The 22,573-nt window shown below is 40.9% G+C and overlaps 1 protein-coding gene across 3 annotated transcripts in view; it reads left to right on the plus strand.

Annotated features, from left to right (window-relative positions):
- The first annotated feature begins 9,218 nt into the window (after window positions 1–9,218).
- ADAMTS5 (ADAM metallopeptidase with thrombospondin type 1 motif 5) overlaps window positions 9,219–22,573 on the plus strand; it is a 41,496-nt gene continuing 28,141 nt past the window's right edge. Inside the window, exons 1-3 of one of the 3 annotated variants that reach the window (XM_011358206.2) lie at window positions 9,219–9,583; window positions 9,914–11,746; window positions 22,316–22,448. In XM_011358206.2, coding sequence (XP_011356508.1) covers window positions 10,637–11,746; window positions 22,316–22,448 — 1,243 coding nt within the window. In that variant the 5' untranslated portion in view covers window positions 9,219–9,583; window positions 9,914–10,636. Of the gene's footprint in view, window positions 9,584–9,862; window positions 11,747–22,315; window positions 22,449–22,573 lie in introns of those variants that run through there. The other 2 variants (XM_011358207.2, XM_023529516.1) reach the window with 2 other exon arrangements.

Below are 22,573 nucleotides of genomic sequence, written 5' to 3' on the forward strand. Positions count from 1 at the left end.
AGTAGTCCTTGGCATTTCTTGGCATGACCGCTGTGCCTCTCAGATCTCTGCTCCATCTTCACATGGCCATCTTCCTTCCATGCATGTGTGTATCTGTGTCTCATAAGGACACCAGTTACTGAATTTAGGGCCCACCCTAATCCTGCATGACCTCATCTTAACTAATTACATCTGCAACAACCCTATTTCCAAAGGTCACATTCTGTGGTTTCGGATGATTATTTTTAAAGAAACAAAGAGTTGTGGTTTTAGTTTTTGCTTAATCTCTTTGCTTTAGCTGCTTGTTATATGATAATGAATATTCAAAACAAAACAAATAACCAAAACTCTGAACCAGAAATACCAGGCAACTGCATACACCAACCACATTTTTAACTATGAATTGCCATGTACTACATAGCAAAGTTCTTCAGGAACCACCTAGTGATTGGAAATGAGATTACCATTGCCATTAATTCTAAGGTCCCAATATTGTATCACGTGATAGAAAAAACAGGTCACTGAATCTTCCTCCAAGTACCAACAACCACTATCTCACCTGAATTCTCTTGAACGTAGGCCTGTAGAATGCAAAAGTTCTATCAAATTGAGTATAGATAGTCATGATTACTTTCATAAGCCATCATTCTTTCTCTTTCCCTTCAACTCAGATCAAGGTCATAAAAAATAAACAGAAATTAAAATGTTGTGCTTTGTCTCTTCTCATCTAAACCTGTGAAACTTAAACCAAAAAAAAAAAAAAGATTTAATTAAAATCAATTAAGCAAATGTTTTGTCGAGAGACTCTAAGTTCTGAAGTTGTGCTGGATGCTGGAGGCCTGTGCAGATGGGGATGACGTTCTCATACCCGGCGGTGGTAGAAGAATAACTTTAACGCTATCAGGGAGTAGAAACACAGGAGGGCATAAATGGGAAAAAGAAAGTGTTCTTTTTAAATTCCTCTTTACAGTTGATACAGACACCAAGGGGAAGGACCATTAGAACATGTATCTCCCTAAACCTTTTTGGAGTTTCTACTTTGCTCCCGGCTTTTCTCCAATTTTAGCACCTGGACAGTCTTAAGTATCTGTATTCTTCACAGTGATTCCTTAGTGATTCTCTTTCAAAATCTATCAGGGCACTCTTTGAGCTAAAATATAAATAGACATGAAAGAGTAAAAACTAAATCTGCACCTGCTGTGGTGAGATCACCATCATCATCATCATCATCATCATCATCATCATCATCATCATCATCCTCATTATCATTATCATCACTATCAACATCATCATCATCATCGCTATCATCATCATCATTACCATCATCATTATCATAATAATAACAAGACATTTATTATTTGTTTGCTCTATACCAGGCACTTCATACATATTTAAACTCTCAATCTTAATAAAAACCCTACTGGATATGAGAGGCCAATTCTACTAACCTTATTAGTAAGATATGTGTTACAATTGTCACTCTTTCGCAGATGAGGAAAAAGGTACAGAAAAGGGCTAAATAACTTTCCTAGAATCACAGATAGTACCTAGTCATTCGAGTTCATTGCTGCTGTTGATGGAAGGGCACACCCCTCCAAAATCAACAACAGCACGAAGTATATCTTCAGCTAATCCCATGCCTCATAGTTTGGTGGGAAACTTTTGTTATAATGTTCAACTCTAACTATTAAGTTTGTTCTAACTACTAAAAGCTATATAATAAGTATCTTTCTGCCCTACAGGGTTAGGCACAGAGAGGAGGTAAGTGAGCCAAACATCACTACAGAGTTCACACTGGAAGGATGTTACGTGTCCTTCCTTACATTGTAGAATTTCACACATTTGCAGTATTTAGTAAGATTAAATAAACAGAGTAACAGAAGTAAAATTGAAATCTCCGTTTTAACTAATTATAAATGTGAAAATGCTGAAATAAATATATCAACCCAGATAAAAGGTATTGACAATTTTGGTACAATCTAGCAGGAGATATGCACGGTTAGCAACATAGAACAGAATAGCAGAAAATACAATCTGTAGAGTAAGTGACGCACACTTATTAGTTACTTGAGACAACTATTTTCAGGAATAATGTATGAGATAAGCTTGATAGCTAATATCAGACCATTATATTAACATTGTCTATTTGTTCTTATAATCTTTGATTCCAAAAATTTTTTAGCTGGTCTAACATATGCAAAGCATTGAGCTGGGGACTAGATATAACACGGCAAGCAAAACCAGAGTGTTCATCTAGATTCTTTCTGTTTTAGGTGACAGAATTTTTAATTAAATAGTATACAAAAAATAAAAATTTTATTGACATTGATGGATTCAAGGATTCTAATGGTATTATCTTCTCTTTTTTATTTTATCTCCCTTTCTTATTTTTTTTCTCTCATGTTGTCTTTCTCACTACTGCTTGGCTTCATTCTTAGTCTCTTTCTATTTGGTGGAATCTCTAAGATAAATGGCAATCAGCAGAAAGTGACAAGAATTTTTTTCTTTTTCTTTCTTCTTCTTGAGCTCACAGATGCTCTGTATTTCCCAGATGCCTTTCTCCACCTTACATCCGGGTGGGGCCGTATGGTTACTTCTACCAATGGGCTATAAGCAGAAATTAAGTATGCCACTTGTAGGGTGCCTTGTCTACTCTCTCTTTCTTCCCTTTATAAGCCGGCCCTAGAGGCAACATGTAAAGAATGGAGTAGGATCTCAGGATGAAACCAGTTTTAATTCCTGAATAATTGCGTGGAACAGCACTCTGCCTGCTATCAACCCTCAAAGAACTATGATATGAGCAAAGAATAAAATTTGAGTATGTAAAGCCACTGAGAATTTGAGGGTGTTCGTTATAGCAATTAGAATAACCTTAGATTATGTGAACCCATTAAGAATTGATGGGTGTTTATTATAGATTTCCTTTTTTAATATATCTTTTGATGATGGAGAAAAAGCGCATTTGCTAATGACTTGGACAAATGTCCCAAGTGGACTCCAATGGGCAGAGATCTTTTTGGAAACAGCCGCTAGGGTCAAGTGTATGGGACCCTCAGAGTTGCCGGGTTTGGTATCAAATGTGTAGACCCATGGGAAGAGGACAGGAATGAGATCAACTTGACTCAAACACGTGGAGTTGGGTGTCCCTGAAAAGGCATGGCTTTATTATTAGAGAAAGGATATTTTAAAAGAGTGACAGACAAATATCAATAAACACATCTACACATACTTTAAAAAAATAGTGAACATACATATTTTGCCTAGTTAATACGTGTCCATTTCTGCCTTCTATTTGCCAGTTACTGCCTAGAAACTGGAGTTACAATAGTGACGAAGGCAATCATGCATTCTAGTGGGGAAGACAGATGTCCAAGAAAGAGAAGGGAGAGAAAAGAAGAGTGTGGAAACATTACCTCAGTATGCAAAAAATTTACTTGTGTAAGAGGGACCCAACCATCAGATTTGTCAATGACCAAAGGCAAAAACAAAGTTTATGACAGAGAGAAGAGAGGGGGGCAGAAAACCACCTTATAGTCTCAAGACAGTGTTGTGCACTTTGGGGAGGGTAAACTGCCTGAAAGCTAGGAGAGAGACCAATCAGGATAGTTTGCCTTTTAGTCCTCTGACTACCAGCTATTTTTTTTTAAGTTATATTTGGATTCTCTAAAAACTCTGCAGAGTTTAGCTGTGGAATATATGTGAGAGGCTTTCCCTGTGTCATACCTGATGGCTCCCTTTTGTTAATGCCCCCACCTTCTTTAGTTTCATCTGCACAGTTGCCCTCACTGGGTTTTTCTAAAAGAAAGACATGTCATAAGCCGATAGATGAATGAACTAATGACCTATTTGATTAATGCTTTGGCAGAAATAAGTGAGGATCTGAGATGCATAAAACATGCTAGAGAATATATAATTAATTTTAAATATGTGTTTAATAATTCACCACCAATCTTTGGTGAGTTAATTCTAAAATCATGAGTTAAAAGAGTTCTTTTAACCAAGTCACCTAAAATGTTTGGGTCCAACCTGACATGGGTTATCAAAGATCTGATACCTTGTGTGGGCAGATACTGGAGAGGACTCCCTTTAAAGGATGATTTTGAATATCAGTTTAAGTCTCACGAATAATGGCACCACAACCTTATCCTTCCTTAGCCACCTCTATTCTCAAAGAATTTGAAGCCTCCCGTGGCTGAAGGGCAAGAAGAACCTTGTTTCACAGCTAATATAGACTGGGAAGGGTATAGACGAATTGTAAGAGTTTCTTGAAATGAGAAAATCAAAGGCACGAAAGTGCTAGTCTGACTTCTGGGCAGAACACAGGTAAATACGGGCCAAGATTAATTCCCTGAACTGTAAAATCAATCAAATCCCACTTCCTCAGTTCCTCCTGCTTCCTCAAGCTCATCCGCCCATACCTTCAAAGATCATAAGAGGCAGTTCAGCTAGTGGTGAAAGAAAACTTTGCAACAGGCCCAGGTCTGGCCAGCTGGTAGGAGATAAGTAAAGGAGGTGATGGTGATGGTGATAATCATGGAACTGGCTCCTTTCAAGGACTTAGAATCAAGTCTTCATTCAGTCAGCCAGTAATGGTGGCATTGTCACCTCTGGTTTCCAACATGATTTGGGGGTTGGGAAGAGGGGTATAGAAAGAATGGCATCATCTAAATAAAAGAAAGTAAAACCTGCAATGCTTTTACCTGAACCTCCAACCTCAGGTAGTATCGTGACCTGGATAACTGCACTTCCACCTGTACTACCTGACGAGGAAAGGTGCATGTTAGAGAGGTACATATTAGTCCATAAGCTATCACGGAAGAGAATACTGCATATCTCTTTCTTAAACAAATAAGCAACTTGCAGTAACCCAAGTATCATGAGAGAGGGTGAGGGGGGAACCTTATTGATTAAATAGCTATTGTCTCCTTTTTCTTATTGGTCAAGGATGAGTGAGGCAGTGACCAATTGATGGTTATCAGCATTGTTGGGACTAACTTCATCTTCTTATTTTACTGATCAGAATAAGGCAGATACATTTCATATGGAGAAATTGGATAGTTTCAAGGAACTCTGTGATATTCTAGAGTTTGAGCAAGGCATTATTGCAAAGTAACTTAAAAAAAAAAGAAAAAAAACTAATTGCAGGGCTATGAAACTTCTACCTCCTACAATTACAACTACAACTACTACTCATTCAGTAATTTGACATCTTTGCTTGAATTTGCCATCATGTAGGAAAAAATAAAAACCTCGAATATTTCAAATTACTCTAGACTGGAAATTCATGATTTTCCATGTGTTTCCAGTAAGGTTTGATTTTGAGATGATTTCTGGAAAATAAAGGGAATAAACAGAACTCGAGTAACTCATAAAAGCAAGTAATATGTGCATAATTGTGTGAGAATAGCTAAAACAACATTTTGCAGCTGGTCAGCATAAAACTGACTTGTCAATTTTACTTTACAGATAGCACCTGTATGTCTTAAATAATACACATGTACATTATTCATTTGAAGACTTTTATGCAGTATTAAATTTCTGTATAAAAGAAAAATGAAAATGTAGCTTTTCTAAAAATTTGTTTTCTTATAATATTAAGTAAAACTGATTTTGAACCATATGTTATCCATCACAGCAGATAGATTGTTCTGTAATGTGTCCTAAGCAGATAGCAGAAAAAATGTTATGAGTTTTATCAGGAATGCAGAAAACGTCCCAGAAAAAAAATAAAATCTCTACACTGCAAGTCCCAAGAATGTTTTCTTTGCAAGGGGCAAAGTGGTATTGGTAAAATCTTCTCTTTTATTATCTCAGTTTTGATCTGGACTTTCTAAACACCCGTAAGTGCAGCCTAGAGGGGAAACTGAATTGGGGTGTGCGTGAGTGCGCACACATGCTGATGGGCATTGTGTGTCTAATGTGTGCGAGACTGTGCATCTGTATTGATGTGTCAAGATGCATGTCAGACCTTATGAGATATAGAAGGAGATAGAGAGAGGTAAGGGGCTGGAAAAAGAGAGAAGGACTGTTCAGATATAGTTTCACTCTCTAAAGATTTAGGATTAATATCAAAACTGCATAGTGAATTCGCTCCTTTCCCTATTCCCAAAATGTTATATTTGGCTTTGTTTTGTTTTTTGATAGGAACAATTGACTCAAAATCTACCCTCGGTAGTTTTTTAAGTGTACAAAATAGTGTCATTAACTCCAGGTACCACGCTGTACAGCAGATCTCTATAACTTATTCTTCTGGCATAACTGAAACTTTATACTCATTGAAAAGTATAACTTCCCCTCCCCCAACCCCCGGCAACCATCATTCTACTCTCTGCTACTATGAATTTGACTATTTTATGTGCAACACACGGATAAACCTGGAGGACATTATGCTAAGTGAAATAAGCCAGTCACGGAAGAACAAATACTGCATGATTGCACTTACATGAGGTATCTAAAATAACCTTTGGTTTTGAAGGAAGTCTTGTGAGAACTAGAATTTGCAAAAGCCAAGTGGCGCTGGAAGAAAAGGCTGGGCTAGAGTCTTTAAGGCAGCATACACGGCCTCAAGCAGTAGTGCTACATTCCACTCCTAGCATCCGCCATCCTACCACTGAGGGAGATGATATTAAAGGAGTTCAAAATACTCCAAGGCCTGGGGCAGGGATCTTGATGTGGGAAAGGAACGCTAACACACAGAATCGAGAGGCTGCAATTCTACAATTCTTTGGAAGTAAGGAGGAGGTGTTTGTTTGGAGAGGAATATTTTATTGTCAGTTATTTCCTCACTCCTACCCTTAAAATCGTAGATGGGGAACGAGGAGGAAATACTACTTACAAGGATACACAAACCCTAAGGAGTGAAACTGTATTGGAAATACACATCTCGGAGAGCCTGCAGAAGCTGTTCTCTTGCTTTTTCCCCCTCTATACTTGTTATTTCCCAGCTTGTGTTCCAAGTACCTCTTGGTACAATTGGCTCCATCTCGGAACTGTGAGCTTCTCTGAACATTAATCATGGCTTACTCATCTATATAAGCCTTCAGAGAACCTCACAGAGTACTTTGCAGCAGGTATTTGCTAAACTGGCTAGATTTTAAGAAGTATTGTAGATCGAACACCAACCAAGGAAGTAAGGGAAATAGGTTTCCGGAGAACTGGCCACTAGTGGACTTTTTAACCACAGGAAGTCACTTTGATCTCTACTTTCAGTTTATGATCTCCAAGATCGCTTCCAACTGTAACAGTCTGCAGCAGAAAGTCTCTTCTTTTTGGAAAAGATAAAATTACAGATCAGGTGTGATCATACGCTGTACAAATGCAGTGGAAATTTCCCATTAAATATGCACAAATAAAACCAGTACTTGGAATAATAAAATAATAAAGCAATCGGTCCACCTAAACATAATTGCTAATATATTCTCTTTCTATTGTAAAAAAAAATTAAGTAAATAAAAACTTCTATTCGGTGCAAATTTCTTCCTTGGACAGACAGGCATCTTTTGGAACATAGCAATTCATCCTAATCCACTAGGGTAATATTTTAAAAGTATCGCCAAATGAACTTCCTAAAATACCCAAGTTACTTTCACAAAAAAATAAAAATTATAGACAAGTAGAAGATGGTTCTAATATTTAGTACTTGATATTCACATTTGGAGCTTTCTCTATCTTTTTCCTCAACATATTTCTAAACATTCGCATAATCTGAGTATATACATCATTATTTAAGGGAACTTAAAGTTAAGCATAAAAGTCAGAGATATGATTTATGTGAGAAATGTCATGTTTTTGAAAGAGGAGGACTTTCACTAAGAAGAAAATTCAGCTGGAATTTCCTTAAATGCTAAATAAGAAATCTCAGGTCTGCGAATGCAAATAATTATAATTAATAAATTTAAACCACTGTCATCTAAAATGCCTATCAAAATTATCCTTTGAGATTAACGATAATAAATTGGTTACACTTACTGAATCGAAGTCGTTTTAGAGATGGTGTTTAGTGTCAAATATATTGAACTACTTTTCACTGAAGCTGGTAAAAAAAAATGCTCTCTATAAGCACAAGAACAACACACTCCAAGACTATTGGAGAGACAGAGAAGACTGATGGAACCTACGTTCTCTTCTATCCTGCTCCTGAAGTCTCTGGTTCCTCAAAATATTCAACTGGTAGTATTATCTGTGGGCAACTAACTGACCACTGAGAGACTAAGGAGTTACAAATTAAAAGACAATAGCCTTCGGTAATAGCAGCTTCCTCTCAAGGTCTGGAGGTATTTCAGGATCCACTAGGAGTTGTAGGGTGGTCTGGGACCCCAGTGATCACTTCAATTATAAATGTGAATGAAATCCCAGGACACGCTTCACTCTCATGCTCCCAGGTGACTCCAGAGGGTGCTCCAGGCACAGGCACTGGGCATCATTGCTGGACAATTCTGAGATTCCCTCCTGGGGCTCCTCACCACTCTGAAGACCTCTAGTCTGTCCAGGTCCTTCTTGATTCGCTTGCTGAAAAAAGTAGTCAGATTTTTTAGCAAGGAATATGGGAAAACCAACAGCAGCTTGGGGTCCACTGAGGCCTCCACATCCCTGTAAGTTAAACAAATGTGGAAAGAGAATTGTGCTACCCGAATTCATTTTTCACTGATGTATTCATTAATTTGCTTGGGGGAGGGGAATGCTCCTGCTCTTACAGTAGACCTAACCTTTAGCAGGTAGTGGTTACGAAGTCATCGGATTTTTCCTTCTTTTCCTATTAGAGTTGATAATTAGGGGAAATAAAGAAGTAGAAACCAAGTCGCAGGGACAATGCCACTCATGTACTAATAAGCACCACCCTCTCCCTCCAGTCTTCTTTTTCTCATAAAAGGAATTTCTGAGAATGATAGCAAGTCAGAGCCTAGGGCGATAAGTAGTTGTTTTTTGGAGAGAGAAATACAAATACTAGTATTTATCATTTATCATTTAATCGAAGGAAGAAAAATGTGGGCACTTTTTTTTTTAATATTTTAAAATATGAGCTCAATTCCTTTCAAGAGTTAACCCTTTCTGGCCCAGCCTTCTTCAAGCAAAGCAAAGGAAGTTCCAGTCTTCTGGGATTGAGTGACAGATTGTGGGCACAGATGCAAAGCACGCTTGAGAAAGCAGGGAGCCGGCAGGTCGCACACAAAGGCGCGGAGTTCCCAGGCGGCCCCGCCGGGGGCACAGAAACATTCTGGGGGCCGCGACGCGCCAGGAAGCGCCTGCGGCTCTCGCGCCGCCCGGCCCCTCTGCTGGTGGCTGGGAGAAATTAGTCATCCCGAGCCCTAACCCGACGAGCGTCGGAGCGCACAGACCGAGGAATGGGGAGGGAGAAAACTCGGTACCGGGACCGCCGGGAGGAAGCGAGAGGAGCGCGGGGCGAGTGGACGCACGGGAAGCCGAAAGTCCCTTGCTGGATGGAGTTGCACTGTCTGCGAGGCCGAAGTGCACGGACGTGCAAAGGGGGGAAACTTGCGGCAGGAACTTCCTACCGAGGGAAAGAAAATCAAGAGAGAAGGCAGGGAGAGACTTGAAATGTCTCAGTAACTTTAAAAACACACCAAACACCCCTTCAGGAGATGAGGTAAGCCGAGGTTAGCCAACCCCTATTCGTTGTGAAATATCAGACAAACCCGGAGCCGCTGTGGCTTTAAATGAGGCCAAGAAAATCTGTTTTTTTCTTACTCAAATACTTTTTTCTTTTTTTTTTCCTCTTGCCCTTGCTCCCTCCCTCGTCCCTCCTTCCACCTCGCCGGGTCCCTTCCTCCTTCCCGGTCTCCCTTTCCTCGATCGCCCCCCTCGCCCGCCCTCCCCCATCTGATTAGGCGCGGACCGGGAAGGGTGGGAGTGGTGGGGGAAGCTCTCCCTTTAAGAGGCAGCTTGCAGTGACGAATTGTTGAAATTGCCATTGCAGGATGGCATGCCGCTATAAATTCATTGTTCCACCTCCTCGCATCTTCACAGCGCTCGCGCTGCTCTCCGCGCTCGCAGCGGCCGACTGGGGATGACGGCGAGCAGGAAGGCACTGCATCCGAGGGGACACGGACGCGCCGCTTCGCGGGCTCGCTGCAGGCCGCCCCTTGCGTTTTTGTTTTAATTTTTATGGCTTTTCCCCCTATCTTTCTTCCCTTGCTCCTGGTTCCAGAAGAGTCCAGGAAACCCACAAAATAAGAAAGGAAGTGGGCTCCGGAGCTTGGACGCCCCGCCGCCGGCGGGTCCGGGGCAGCGAGGGGGCTGGAGGCAGCGCTCACCAGTCGCCCGCCTGGCGCGCGGCACCTTCCTGACTTTTCTTGGTGCAGCGAGTAGTATCTGTGTTTGGGGTGGATTTAAGGTTTTCCCTTTTTCTTGTATTTGCTGACTCTCCACAACCCGGCTTTGCTCTTTCTAATTTTTTTTTCCTCCTCTTTCCGGAGCACGAATCCAAACATTTTCCAAACCAACAAAGAAAAGTTCGCACGCTGGCACCGCGGCCCGGACGGGCTGGCACTGCCGCCGGGTCCCCCCTCCCTCCGACACTTGACTCAACTTGCAAGCAAGTCTGTGTGTGCCCCTACCTCCCGCCCCGGTAACTTTCATAGCGAATAACAAATACCCATAAAGTCCCCGCCGCGCAGCCCCTCCCCGCGGGCAGCGCACTATGCTGCTCGGGTGGGCGTCCCTGCTGCTGCTGCTGTGCGCGCTCCGCCTGCCCCTGGTCGCGGCCGGCCGCGCCGCGACACCTGCCCAGGATAAAGCCGGGCAGCCTCGGGTTGCCGCAGCGGCCGCCCAGCCCCGCCGGCGGCAGGGGGAGGAGGCGCAGGAGCGGGCCGAGCCTCCCGGCCACCCGCACACCCCGGCGCCGCAGCGCAGGAGCGGCGGGCTGGTGCAGAACATCGACCAGATCTACTCCGGCGGCGGCAAGGTGGGCTATCTCGTCTACGCGGGCGGCCGGAGGTTCCTCCTGGACCTGGAGCGGGATGGCTCGGTGGGCGCCGCTGGCTTCGTGCCCGCAGGAGGCGGGCCGAACGCAACCCGGCGCCACCCGGGTCACTGCTTCTACCGGGGCACGGTGGACGGCAGCCCTCGCTCCCTGGCTGTCTTTGACCTCTGCGGTGGTCTCGACGGCTTCTTCGCGGTCAAGCACGCGCGCTACACCCTGAAGCCGCGGCTGCGCGGGTCCTGGGCGGAGGCAGAGGCCGGGCGCGTGTACGGAGACGGGTCCGCGCGGATCCTGCACGCCTACACCCGCGAGGGCTTCAGCTTCGAGGCCCTGCCGCCGCGCACCAGCTGCGAGACCCCCGCGTCTCCGCCAGGGCCGCGTGAGCGCCCCCAGCCGCATAGCAGCCTGGACCGACCCTGGAGGCTGGCCCCGCGGTTCCTGGACCAGTCGGCTCCCTCGTCAGATGGGGGCCAGGGCCCACAGACGTGGTGGCGGCGGCGGCGCCGCTCCATCTCCCGGGCCCGCCAGGTGGAGCTACTCCTGGTGGCTGACGCGTCCATGGCGAAGATGTATGGCCGGGGCCTGCAGCATTACCTGCTGACCCTGGCATCCATCGCCAACAAGCTGTATAGCCATGCCAGCATTGAGAACCACATCCGCCTGGCCGTGGTGAAGGTGGTGGTGCTGGGCGACAAGGACAAGACCCTGGAGGTGAGCAAGAACGCGGCCACCACCCTCAAGAACTTTTGCAAGTGGCAGCACCAACACAACCAGCTGGGGGATGACCATGAGGAGCACTACGATGCGGCCATTCTGTTTACTCGGGAGGTAGGTCCAGCCTGGGTGGGTGGTCCAAGCACTGGTGTACGGAGACAGGTCAAAGGCACAGTCCTACTGACAGCCTTGCTTCCCCTGCAAACCACCTGCCACTGTGGATATATATGTTTAACTGTTTCTTGCAGGCAACCCAGCCAGACTCTAACTCGGCTCCTGTATTAAGGGTGGCCCCGGCAGCTATCTCTGCCTTAAAGAACCAGACCTGCTTAGACAATTAATCGGTCAATCAGGCGGAAAGGTCTCTAGTCCGAGACATGGTGTAGTAGATGCATACATATGATAAGAAGAGGCTAGAATGTTCAGAGAAGTGTAAATAGCTAAACGAGAAAAGGAGAAAGAGAGTTTGTCTTTGGAATTAAGGATCTTCTGCTTTCCAGTGAATCCAAAATAAAACTTTGGAAAGGGCGTCCTGGCTCATCCATTGTCATCACTTTTCTCCATGACCTTCCATGGTAAATGTCCATACCTTCTTAGTGAAACCTCTTCTACATTAGGTAGAAGGAAGACTTCCCCAAAGGACTCTTTTCAATCTGGCTTCCTAATGAAGTTCTTACATATCCAATCCTGGTGGAATCTCCTTCCTGAGAAGGAAGGAATGCAGGAGGGTGGCTGGATACAGAAACCCAACCTCGTGAGGTTTTTTAGTGAGTCCTTTGCCTAGTTGCCCAGTGCACCGCAAGCACTGCCTGCTCCTCTGCAACTGCCAGTGAAAGGTCACATCCAGCTTACATTTTTGGGTTCTGGATGAATGTTTCTGAAGCCCCAGTGTGGAAAGATCTGGGCAAAGTGTCAAGACATGAGGAAGAATGTTTTCCCAGGATTTCCTCTTTTAAGGAAGATGGTTACAGGAAGGGAGAGGCGCTGATCTTAACAGGCCCAGAAGTTCTGAGAAGAACACAATATTTATTTGCACAATCATTAGGCCACATTCAGACACAAAGGCTGGGCTGGTTTTGAGCCTGGCTTGCTCACAGCTCTGAGCCTCAGTTGTCACAGCTCTGCTCTGATTGGCAGTTTTAAGTCAGGCCTCTCAGACTCGCCCCAATAAGAATCGATTTTTCAAGCTCATTCTTTAAATGTCTGAGATCCATCCAGGGTAGATGAAGGAAGAGAAACTTTGAAATATTATACAAAATCATAATACAAAATAGAGCAACCTAAGCAAGGACAGGAAACTCACCGGCAGCTTGTGGGAGGTTTCAGACTCACCCAGCTCCACTACCTGTCTCCTTTTTTTACTAAGGCACCCCTGGTATGAAGGAAAAGTGTTGATAAATTTGGAGTGGAGAAACACTTGCGGTTCATGGGGTGGACATAAATGTAAACCACATGTAAACAAGGATGCTGGAGGGCAGCAGCTTAGGGAGAACCAGGCAGGGCACAGTGCTATCTATGCACAGTGGAAAATCTTTCTCTTCATTAAGTGATCTGGAAACCATCCTTTAATTTCTCTGCACAACATAAATCTTTGAAATGGAAGAACATTTATTTTCTAGCCTTCAGTATGAAGTGAAGTTCTCCCATAAAACTATTGCTTTCTTATTTGGTTTCCAAGTGGCTTTTTTTTTTTTTTGTGAGCAACTTTCCATGTCTGGATTTCTTGCTTTGCTACATCACATGAAGCTGCCAAGAAAGAAGCTTCAGAGAGTTTATGGAAGTTCTCTAAAGACAGAGGAAAAAATACTTTTGTCGGCCTACTGCTCCAAAGAGTAGGTCATTTTAATAGTTCACTTTCATTTTTAAATTCAAACTCACATTCTATAATTTTTAAGATAAATAAAAATTAATAGAAGACTCCATTGCTTTACTTCCTGCCCTATAATTTTCCTAATTGGTTCCCAGAAAAAAAAAGGAAAACTAGTCAGTGATTCTAAATAATCTATCTCTTGCTTTTTCTGAATTTGTTTTATTTTGGGGTAGATAACAGTTCCTATTTTCTAAGCTCTGAAACATATCGGTATATTTTAAATATATATAAACAAGAAAGAAATAAATTGTCTATCTTAATTTTAATAAGTATTATAATAACATCTATTTTTTGAACTAGTCTACACATGGAAAGTATTTTACATGGGCCCTGCCTGGCCTCTTCGCCAAGCAGAAGCACACTTTTTGTAAAGCAGTTCTCATTTAGTTTGTGGCTGGCCCTCTGGTATATACATCAAACTGATGAGAACCAAATATTTGGAAAGCATGTGTATTATGAATATATGCACCTAATTTAAAAGATCGCTATTAATTAGGGAGCTGAGAAAACTATTACAAGACTGTGATGCAACACTCACTTGAGAGTACTTCAAAACATAAAGTTAATCTCTACCTAATACTTCAGAATGTGGAAAACAAGTGGGCTAGAGGAGAAATGATCTGAACTCTTCTATCCCGTGGAAATCAGATCTCTTAAGGCCTGAAGGAAAATTTTCATGGTTATTACTTTTTTTCAATGAGAAATAACCAGAGTTGGCACCAAGATCTTCTTTTACAACTCTGTTTTGATGTAAGAAATACGTTGCTTAGCAGCTAGACGCCAAGCCATGAAATCCATGTTTTGATGGGCTCTGAGCACTGTTCAAATTTTGTGTCCAGATGTCTTCTCCAAAATTGCTTGTTTTTCAGGCATGAAGCAAATGTGTGAGGATACGTTTTCCACTCCTGTTTACTAGCCGAGGCCACCTTGAACATTGCATCTGGGAGTCAGCAGAATAGTGCTAGTAATTCATTTATCTAACTAACATGCTTCGCTGTTAGGACTGTACCCCAGCAGTCAGTACTGTTCTAATTAGAGAAACTTTAGCACCAGTCAATTTTCTGGCGTAAGAAGCATTTTCATCCTAGAATGGCACTTATGCTGGAATTCACACCACTTTTGACATCAAACAGTAGAAATCTAATCTCTCCAGGATTTAATTTTGCTTTCCAGAACCCTTTCCTTGTTCCTGGTTTCCTCTTTTAAAGTAATTTCTTTAAAGACAAATTCTGAAACCTATTTTGGAGATCATGTGTTATTCTTTAGAAACAAAAGTCCTATCTGCTTGATATCAAAATTGACAATTGTTAAACATCCCCCTCACTCAGGCACAACACCAATGAAAGCTTCACTGGTTCGTGGATTAAAAGCATCAAATTAAAACTAAACCAGCTACGAGACTTTGGAATATAAAAGATTCATTCAATTTCATTAATCCTCGGTGTGCCAGTTAATAGGCAGTTGTCTTTCAGCTAACACCTTTCTTTATGTTCTGCCTCATGATGCTGTGTTGGGAACTCCACAGATAGCATTTCTCCTTTATAAGCTGACTCCTTATTAGGGTCCAACAATAGGAGGGTCTAGAGGGAGACCAGAAGCTTGGAGAAGGGAGAAGAAGGATGTGCTTTTTCTCATTTGCTTGCTGACTAGATTGACAAATTCAATCGCATATTTGAGTTCAAGTCCAATTTATAGTCAAAAGTGAACCCTTAGCAAGGATTCATAGCCTATAGGTCAACCCCAATCATTAAAGGCAAAATAACTAGGAAGTGGGAAGATCAGAAGCAGATTAAGCAGCTCTAGTTGACATTTGAAAAATGATCCATGAATTGAAAGTTGCCTTACAACTTTCTGAAGTCTGTTGGAGACAATATAGCACAACATACAGAACCTATTTTATTATTGTCATTCTCTCATTGAGCACATGCCAGTAGTGCCCTCTATGTGTGAGGCACTCTAAGCATCTAAAGGCAACAGGATGGACAAATACCTGGTCCCTGGCCACCAAGGCTTATCACCAGGGAAGAAGTAGCAGACACATGTATAAGTCATGCTAATGTTAAGAAAACTCTGATAAATACTGTAAACCGAGCTGTAAATAAAGTCTGCAAAAGGAGAAGGGAAGAAACAATCAATTCTGCTTCTGGATCTTTATACAGGCTTCATTGCAAATGTAAGATGGAATTGGCCCTTGAAGAGGGGGTAGAATTTATTTGGAATAAACTAGCTTTTATGGATCATTTTTAATGTACTGTCCATAATTATAAACCAATTTATAATTAATTCTTTTGACAATCTACAAGTCTAGTATCATTATCATTTGACAGATAGACATTTGTACAAAGAGAAATAGAGATAATCTCCTCAGAGTAACAGCTGAGGAATCATAGAGAGAGACAGTAGTCTGGTCTAGGTCTAGTGCTCTCTAAACTAAAATTATAATTAATTTACTTGGACATTCAATATGTTTCTAATAGGCAGAGAGGGATTCAGGGGTTTTAAATTGGCCCCTTTCCTAAGAATCTGTTCCAGGAAACAGATAAGGAAATGGGTAATTGCTATATAGCTTGATGACTTTTATGATAGATGTGATCATTAGATATCATGCAGGTATGTGAGAAAGTTGCCTAACCCATCTAAGTTCAAATTAGGAGAAAGAGTAGGAGTAAGCCAAACCCATAAGGAGGTTACAAACTTTGCAGACACACCAAACTCTCATGTACAATGACCTAGAGGTAGCATGGCGATTCTGTGAAATGGAGGGGGTTAGATGTGAAAGGACAGACAATATCAGCATGGAAGGGTGATAGATTAGTCTAGAGAAGGTAATAACAACCAAATTATAGAAAAAAAATTGAACACCATGTATATTAGTTTGTTTGGGCTGCCATAACAAAATACCATAGACTGGGTGGCTTAAACAATAGAAATATATTCGTTCACAGTTCTGGAGGCTGGGAAGTCCAGAATCAAGGTTCTAGCATCTTTAGGTTCTGGTAAGAGCGTGTAGACTACCACCTTCTCACTGTGTGCTTGTGTGACCTTTCCTCTGATGTCTAGGAAATAGAGGGATGGGTGGAGAGAGAGAGGGAGAGTGGAGAGAGAGAAAAAAAGAAAGAGAGCGAGTGAGAGAGAGAGAATGAGAAAAATCTCTAGTGTGTCTCTTCCTTTAGGACACTAATCTTCTTTGATCAAGGCCCCACCCATATGATCTCATTTGACCTTAAATCTTAATTACCTCCTTTCTTGAGGTGCATTCTGAAATGAGCCTCCTGGCCTAAATAGTTGTACTGGATCCAAGGGTAGCCTTTGCGACTATTTCAGCAATCTTCAAGAGGACACTTGAGATGATCTAAATGAAAGCAGTGGCATTAAAAACTGAAAAGCAGAGACTGAATCAAGAAGTGATAAAATGAGGTAGATATGAGTTAATTAATCCTTCTAGCAGAAGGAATATTTGGGCTAAGGTTAGGGGCTAAAATGTTGATGAGATATGTAGGAAATAATGTACATGATGAATCATGAAGATACAGGAGAGGCCAGCAAGAAGCTTGGGTTGCATTGTGCAAGGTTGAATGCCAGGCTAAGGTTAATAAGTCTTAAATTTTGGAGGGTTTATGGAATCTTATAAAATCTGGGCTCTAAGAAGATAACCGATTGCAGCACATAGGTAGGGAATTTACAGGAGACAAAGGGACCAGTTAGAAGCTTTGACTGAAAGCCAGTCAAGAAGGAAGAGTAGAATGAATGAGAAATAGAGGATAACTATATATAACTTTAGTAGATGGAGTGAGTGACTTAGATTGACCAGTCCGATGTGGTAGGTGAGAAAAAGAGGCAAGTTAATGATGTCACCCGATTTCCTATCCAGCAGTTTTCTGGAACATCTTTCTCAGTGCATTTTGCATATTTGTATGTCTCTAAATTATTTAGTTGTACCAAACACACCATAGAAATAAAGACTATGCCATATTATTGTTTTTTTAAAAAAAAGGCAATTTACTTGACCTAGCACAGTTTATGGATGTAAAAAATAAGAGTAACGTCAAGAATAACATATGTGATGATTAACAATACCATGGTAAAGTAAGTTCAGGAATTGGAGTGTTTAGATATAGGTTTGAATTTCAGCTCCGCCATCTCAAGCGCACAACTTGGGACACTTATTGCCCCTGAACTTTAATTTCTCAACCTGTAAGTTGGAATGTTTTCATTTAATACCAACATGTGTGCAGCTGGAAAGCTGCAGAGATCACCAGGCCCAAACTCCTTATGTTAACGAAGAGGGAACTTTGTCTCAAAGATACAAATGATGTTCATAATGATTCTTACTAATGGAGTTCGAATTAAAGAGCAACCTGCCTTCCATTTGTTATCTCTAACCAGCTTCTATTCCTGTTCTCCAAAATGACTCTTCCAAGCATCTACTCCCTCAATCCTCAGCTTGCTTCATCTCTCCTTCCCCTTCTTTATACCTCACATTTATCAGAGAAAATTTTCTATCCTGGAATGCTGGACCCAGACTATCCAGCTTCCCCTGATTGCCCTGAACCTAACAAATCCTGTAAACTCCAGCCATAACAAACTTCTTAGCATCCCCCAAACAGACCCTGCCTTTTACCATCTCCTGATGAATGCACCAGTCTTTTCTCCTTAGAGTGCCTTTCCTCTAAGGCTGTCAGACTTCTGTTCATCTCTCAAGATCCAATTACCTCCTTTCAGATACCATGATTGAAGAGGAACTTATCAATTCCTTTTCTGCACTCCCTCAACAGTCTGTTCATAAAAGCACATTGCAATCTGCTCCCCTAACAGCATAATCTGTTTTGCTCACTAGATCCTGGCATTTCTTAAGGGTGAGGATCAGATTTTGTTTTATTTATTTACCAATGTCAGCACTTAGCACAGTGTCTGGCACACAGTAATTGTTTTAGGAATAAATACACTGGGGTCTCTTGGCCCCTAATCCAACTAAGCTCTGTATGTTTGATGGAACTTAGTTGTGTGCAAGAACATGGATAGAGATTGTAGAATATGGATTATTGTAATAGTCAGACTAATAGGCCCAATTAATGTCGTCTCTATTGAAGTCCAAATCAAGACCTTTACTATTGGGGACTGGTATATAGGTAGCCAGAAAGCCAAATGACACCTCAAAAATCAATCCACAGGAAAAATATAAATTATAGTGTGTAAGTGTGTATTTGTGTAATAGTTATGACTAAAATACATTCCACATCAGATTAATTCATCTATCACTAATCCCTCTTCATAGGAATTGGGTAGACAGATAGGTAGATGGCCAAGGCTAGTTAAATCTTCTTCTGTGCCCTTCCCTTGAGCCCCAGGCTTGCTCTTACCAGATGGTGATATCTATAGAAACACAGGTGCCTGCTATATAACTCCAGATTCCCCTGTATGAGGTATTTTTTCTTAATCTTGGCTGTTGTCGCTACAGTTGTGATGATGTCTGCTCTTATCAGCATGCGTTTCCTTTTAGCCCTTTCCTCAGCTCATTTACTCTACGTGAGGGACCCATTTCCCAGGCAAGGCTACAAATCCTGCAATAACCGTTGTCTATTCTGCTTTGTGCATTCACAACTGCTTGGTTCATTTTCCCACCCAGACTGTCCACTGAGATTCTCTAAGTTAGACTGTCATCGTGGCACCTGTTTCTCGAGAGAACATACTTTGCTGGCTCCCTGCTTCCAGCTCCAATTGCAAGAATAGCTATTATTAGTTCTTCTAAATTCCATGATAAATCAGATATCACTGTATTCACAATCCTCTAAATGGCCAGACCTGGTGATTAGTCGTCATGTCAATGACCTCCCTGTCAAGTCTTTATTGATCTTGTCAACCGTCCTTGCTCTATTTTTGAGTTAGATACAATGTCTCAGTCATGTCTCGTGGCCAACACCACACCACAAGCCCACTGATTAAATCTCTGCACGTTCTTACAACCCTCACATTTACTAAATCTTCCATTGCATTTCTGGCTGCGCCATGGTGATAAGATATCGATCCTGCATGAGAAGAACCATCTTTAATATAATGAAGATATAACTTACCTGCACTGAAGAGCTGCACTGATCAAGTATAAAAACTCTTGTCAGCACTTTTAATTCATTTACTTCTTGTGTAAATACTGTATGTGATTCACATCTCTTCAGGATCCCCTGTCTCCAGATTCAGATAGATACCTAGTTAGGTAGATAAGAGAGAGAGAGAGAGAGAGAGAGAGAGAGAGAGAGAGAGAGAGAGAGATGATAGCTAGCTAGCTAGCTAGATAGATGATACATAGATATGTAGATAGATAGATAGATATGTAAGTAGATAGATAGATGATTGATAGATAGATAGATAGATAGATAGATGATATTGCCCCAATAGTATTCTTTCTTCTACTCTGAATAATAATAAAAATTCCTATAAACTTTAAATAAGGCTTGCACCTGTAAATGTTATAAATCACCAATAAGAAATAGACATGAGTGCGATGTGCTGTATTCTTAATAATTTGATGTACAAGTTGAGTTTTAACACACTGGAATGAATATTAGATCACAAAAAAAAATGCAGGCATTTATTGTTACTCTTGATGATGAAACCATAACTGGGCTGTTAATGTTTGAAATTATCTGAATTCAACGAAACAGTTGCCAGTTTACATAATTATCGTTACAGAAATATACAGAGCTTGGCTATGTAGTCAAGGGGTTTAAAAAGAATAATTGCTTCTGCTCATAATTTTGTTACATGCACACATTTCCATGGCAAAGGGCCAGATGCATTTAAATAGAACTCAAAGATGACAAGGAGGATTAATGGCCTCTAATGAGCAATTGATTCCCAGTAAACAGAGATGTTAAAAACCCCGTCTCAACTTCCTTTAGTACAGGAGAGCCTTTTCCATTTGCTGTGGTTCTTCATTCAAGCTTATTAATGAGGTAAGCAGCAAGAAAGGGAAACAGTTCTCGAATTTTATTATTCAAAGATAATGAATCTGAAATTGTGAAGATAAATGGAACTCTTCAGTTAAAAAATATGTGTGTGCAGAAATAACTTAGGGTGTCTAGCAGTTCACTTAAACCATGACCTAGGTATTCGGTCTTAAAGTCACTAAAATGATTGGGGGGAAAAATGGATTAAAAAAATGTATTGTACTATATTATTATCTCAAAGACTGATTATTATGCAAAAGTGTGTTCCAATTTCAATTTTAAAAACTACTAATTTGCTCTCAACAGCTGTAATTTGAGATCCCACAGGATGACACATAAGGATACACAGGAAATTTTGGTAGGCTATTGTTGGTTTGGTGACTTGATTCACCAGTGCTGCTTAGCCGAGATTTCCACTGTCTGAAGCTGTAATAACATGGCAGCTACAGTGTAATTCATCACATCCAGGATCTCATAATACACAGACACAATAAGGACCTAAAAATGTACTAGAGAGATCATAAGGTGTATCTTTTAAATATTTTTCACCTTAGTTAGATTTTGAGGCAGCGAAGCAGAGAAGAGTTAGAAGAGTATCTTGACAATGCATAGATGACATTGGGGGCAATACCCTCTTGTGCTGGTTTCCTGAAGTCTGTTGAGGTCTTGCTAGTATACAACATATTAAAGGTGTGTGAGGTCTACATTGAGTCTGACTATATGTCACAATTCACTTCATCAAGCAAATGTTTTTTGCGTTGTTATCATAAGTCATAATTGTGTAATTGGGGATAAAAAGATCATAGCTGCAATAGAAACATATTATTTCAACTAGTAAATTATCTTTCATAATAATTATTTTTTTTAAAAAAAATTGTTTCATACTATGGTTATTCACTTATGACTTACTAGGATACTATCTTGCTTTTTGAGATTTAAATATACACACTGTCAATTAATTTTCATTGAAAACAGTAGTCAAGCACAAGAAATTCTAATGTTTGTTAATACTCAACTAGCATTTAAAGGAAAATTTATTATTATAAATCTATCATGTCAAAACTTGGCTTATATTGTCTCTTTATGCTTCACGATTTTAAATTGTCTTGTTGATGTCTTTCATATAAATCTGTAAGTTTTAACCATTAATAATCATGTTCCCCTTTGAGAATCTCTTAAAATTCAACTTCTCACCAAGAAAATGCATACACTTAATTATATAAACACAATATATTACATATATTTTCGGAAGATAATCCAGTTGAGAAATACATTAAATGCTGTGAATAACAGTGCATAACTTTCTGAAGATACAGCCTATGAAATTACAACTCAATTTGGAAATGAAGAGATATTCTTTCGAAGAATTACCTTTGGATTAAAATTTAATTTTCTATCCAAATTGTTGATAGATTAATATTCTGCCACAAATATATGGTTGCAGTTTGCCTCCGTGATGGAAAATAATTATTAGACCAGTCTTGTGATAAAGTTATTATGAATTTAGGTCAGAATATCAATCTTTTATAAGCATGACCTTATGTGAAAGTGATCCATGATTTATGTGCCTGCATATATGGGGTACAGCTCTGTTAAGGCTCCACTGCTATTGTAATGAACAAACTACAATCCTATGACATCTTTTTTAAATGTAATTGAGTCTCATCATCCTTCTGTGCTTCTGGGGACCAGAGCAGCTGAGAAGATTCAATGCCATTATTAGCTTGTCTTTGGAACATTTCCAGAACCGGACAGGTGATACCATAAATATACCCCAGGGTTGCCTTTTGCAGTAAGCCAGTGGCTCTACAAGGTGACTCCTTCTGGATGTAAATTGATTTTAATGATTTCTTTCTTTCTCCTGGGAAGGATTTATGTGGGCATCATTCATGTGACACCCTGGGAATGGCAGACGTTGGGACCATATGTGCCCCGGAGCGCAGCTGTGCTGTGATCGAAGATGATGGCCTCCACGCAGCTTTCACTGTGGCTCACGAAATTGGTATGCAGCGCCTTTTCTCTTTCCTCGCCAAATCAAACACTTGTAACAGCTGCAACAGGAACCCAAGTATTTGGCAATTAATTCCAGATTTCCCCTGGTTCAGATGTACCGTTGGGGATTAAATT

Source organism: Pteropus vampyrus, unplaced genomic scaffold (genome assembly GCF_000151845.1).
Source record: "Pteropus vampyrus isolate Shadow unplaced genomic scaffold, Pvam_2.0 Scaffold38, whole genome shotgun sequence".
Taxonomy (NCBI): Eukaryota; Metazoa; Chordata; class Mammalia; order Chiroptera; family Pteropodidae; genus Pteropus; species Pteropus vampyrus.